At 37.1% G+C, this 3299-nt stretch overlaps 1 protein-coding gene across 3 annotated transcripts in view; it reads right to left on the bottom strand.

The window, feature by feature from the left end:
• Positions 1-3299, bottom strand: part of LOC106868908 (organic cation transporter protein) — an 86204-nt gene that overhangs the window by 58498 nt on the left and 24407 nt on the right. For all 3 annotated transcript variants that reach the window (XM_014914368.2, XM_052971173.1, XM_052971172.1), the window contains exon 2: positions 1081-1297. In XM_014914368.2, the coding sequence (XP_014769854.1) occupies positions 1081-1297 (217 nt within the window). The remainder of the gene's footprint in view (positions 1-1080; positions 1298-3299) is intronic.

Genomic DNA, 3299 nt, shown 5'->3' on the forward strand with positions numbered 1-3299 from the left:
ACACACACACACACACACACACACACACACACACACACACAATCACACACACACGTATAAATGAAAGACCAAATCTCATATGAGTTTGACAAGTAATAATGATAATAAAGTTCTGTGAAGGGCATTGGCTTTACCAGTAGTAAGTGAGCAAAGACAGCAAAATGAAAAAAGAAGCTTAGGATCCAAGAACATTCACATTCACTCACTGAGATAAAGATATCTATCAACTACAAAGTTCAAAAAGGAGCATCAAAATGAGCTTTGAATGAATATTTCATATAAGGGCACAATAATGTTACACAATAAATGTATTACAGTCATCTCTTTTTCTCTCCGCTAGTTTCAACAAATATTCTACACTCAAGGTCATCTTAGCAGCATTTTAGGCCTTCAGTCATCAGGCAAATCAGTACACTGAGTCCTATAGTATTTATTTATATAGGGAGCCAGTGGAAGAGGTAGACTCAGGAAGTTGTGGGATGAAGTGATGAAATATGATCTTCGGATATTGAATCTCATGGCGGCAATGACAAGCAACTGAGACTGTTGGTGATTTGCTGTACCTGAGTAGACATAGCAAGCTGGTAACATATAAAAGGCACCTGGTACAGCCTGTGGAGTGGTTGATGTTAGGAAGGCCATCCAACTGTAGAAACCAAGCTAAAACAAACTGAAACCTGGTGCAGATCTCTGACTTACCATTTCCAGTCAAACCGTCTAACCCATGCTGGCATGGAAAATGAATGATGATGATTGACAGCAGCCAAAGCATACATAGATTAGAATTGAGTCCTTAGGTCTGTCAGGCCCATGGGAAATTGGTCAATATGCAAACACCTTAAGACAGCACTATCTGTATTCATCTTACTACATCTCACTCCCCTGCAAAATCTAATCATATTATTTATTAACAATTTATAACTATAATTCAAGATGTATCATAATATTCTATAACATTGATTATTAATCATATACATTATTAATAGAATATAATATTAATAAAAAGAAAATAATTTACTTGATTTATTTATTAAAATGGAAACAAAATGGCCACTAAGAATCAAAGATAAGAATACCTACTTCTGTAGCTGCTGTTCCAGGAACAGATGATTCGTCATAAACCCAAGAATTGCATGGGACCTCTTCAAAAGGATTTTCCAACACAGATAGCTCTGAATTGTTCCATTTATAAACCATACAATGAGGATTATTTTTTGGAATGTAATGTTCAACATACTCCGATTGGACTGCACTATGGATTTGAAAAGTGTCATTCTTCCAACCTGGAATAGCACACCTACAAATTATTGGAAAAGAGACAGAAATTATATAAAGTTCGATGACTTGAGATTTTTCTTTGTAGTTCAAAGTGTAGTAAATGGCACATAATTCCCAAAGTAGAGGCTACATATCAAAGTACGCAATAGAAGTAGTTCTTGAGTAAAAACTTTATCAATATAGCAAGCTCAAATATGTGTCATTGAAAAGTCAGAAGTTGCAGATATTTGTTTGGGAAAAATCCCTTCTATAAAGCGATTTTTCTGGCTTTTCAATGACACACACACATTAAGTATCTATCTTTAAAATTTTTATCATTAAGTATTTTACTTGTTTCAATCATTAGACAGCGCTCATGCTAGGACTACACTTTGAAGAATTTTTAGTTGAATGAAAAGACCCCAGTACTTAATTTTTTTGCTAAACCTGGTACTTATTTTATTAGTCTCGTTTGTCAACACTAGTTGTCAAGTGGTGATGGGGGGGAGGGACAAACAAAGACACAAGGACACACACATAGATATATAAACATATACAGCAGGCTTCTTTCAGTTTCCATCTACCAAATCCACTCACAAGGGTTTGGTCAGCCCAAAGCTATAGCAAAAGACACGTGCCCAAGGTGGCATGCAGTGAGATTGAACCTGGAACTATGTGGTTAGGAAGCAAACTTCTTACTGCACAGTCACACTTGTGCCTATTTATGTTATATAGATAAAGCTAAATATTATTTGGTTTGTTGGCTAACACTATTTCTTAGGCATGGTTGTGTGGTTAAGAAGTTTGTTCCAAAACTTTCTGGTCACTGATTCAATCCTTTTCTGCAGTACATTGGGTAAATGTCTTCTACTATTGTCTTGGCTTGACTAGGGCCTTGTGAGTGAAATTGGTAGAAAGAAACTGCTTAGAAGCTCATTGTATGTGTGTGTTCAGTTGTCAAGCAGTGAGGTGGGGACAAACACACACACACACATATACATACATACATACATACATATATATATATATATATATATATATGGGCTATATTAAATCTCTGAGTGAGATGTAAATAGTAGCAATATGGAATCATAACATACAGTTGCCAACCAAGTGTGGCGTCCTATACAGGGCAGTGCTACTGACGTTTATAGCCCCAGGAAGATATCTCTTCCAGCTGGCTAACAACACACATTCTGTGTCCGATTAGTATTTGCGAAGGGATGTCATCACGCCCATTCCTAGCCTTACATGATACACACAGACTCAAGTTTCTGGATGGTTACCCGTCTCCAGCATGTGTTAATCACCAGCTAGTGATGAAAAATCACCCCACTTGCAAAATACTATATGCTTTTTCCAGCGACAAACCATTGCTGATCTCAAAAAAAAGGAGAAAGAAGCTATATTAAATCTCTGAGCGAGATGTAAACAGTAGCAATACAGAATTTAACAAATAATTGCCAACCAAGTGTAAAAAAAAGCATATAGTATTTTGTGAGTTGGGTGAGTTTCCACCACTAGCTAGTGATTAACACATGCTGAGGACAGGTAACCAGCCAGAAACTCAAGTCCGTGTGTATCACATAATGCTAGGGATTGGAGCAATGACCTCCCCTTCCAAATACTAATCAGGCACAGAATGTGTGTTTTTAGCCAGCTGGAAGAGATGTTTTCCTGAGACTATAAACATCAATAGCACTATCCCGTATAGGACGCCTCACTTGACTGAGCGTTAAACTAATACACTGGTTTCTGTCTTTTGTTTTTTTGCAAATTCCAACTATGTGTGTGTGTGTGTGTGAGTCTTGTGATAAGATAAAGTTTTGTGAATTCCATTTCCTTTCAATATTTTACATACAGGTGTAAACATGGCTGTGTGGTAAGAAGCTTGCTTCCTGACCACATGATTCTGGGTTCAGTCCCACTGCGTGTCATCTTGGGCAAGTGTCTTCTACTATAGCCTTGGGCCAACCAAATCCTTGTGAGTGGATTTGGTAGACAGAAACTGAAAGAAGCCCATCGTGTATATATATATATAT

Source organism: Octopus bimaculoides, chromosome 10 (genome assembly GCF_001194135.2).
Source record: "Octopus bimaculoides isolate UCB-OBI-ISO-001 chromosome 10, ASM119413v2, whole genome shotgun sequence".
NCBI classification, from domain to species: Eukaryota; Metazoa; Mollusca; class Cephalopoda; order Octopoda; family Octopodidae; genus Octopus; species Octopus bimaculoides.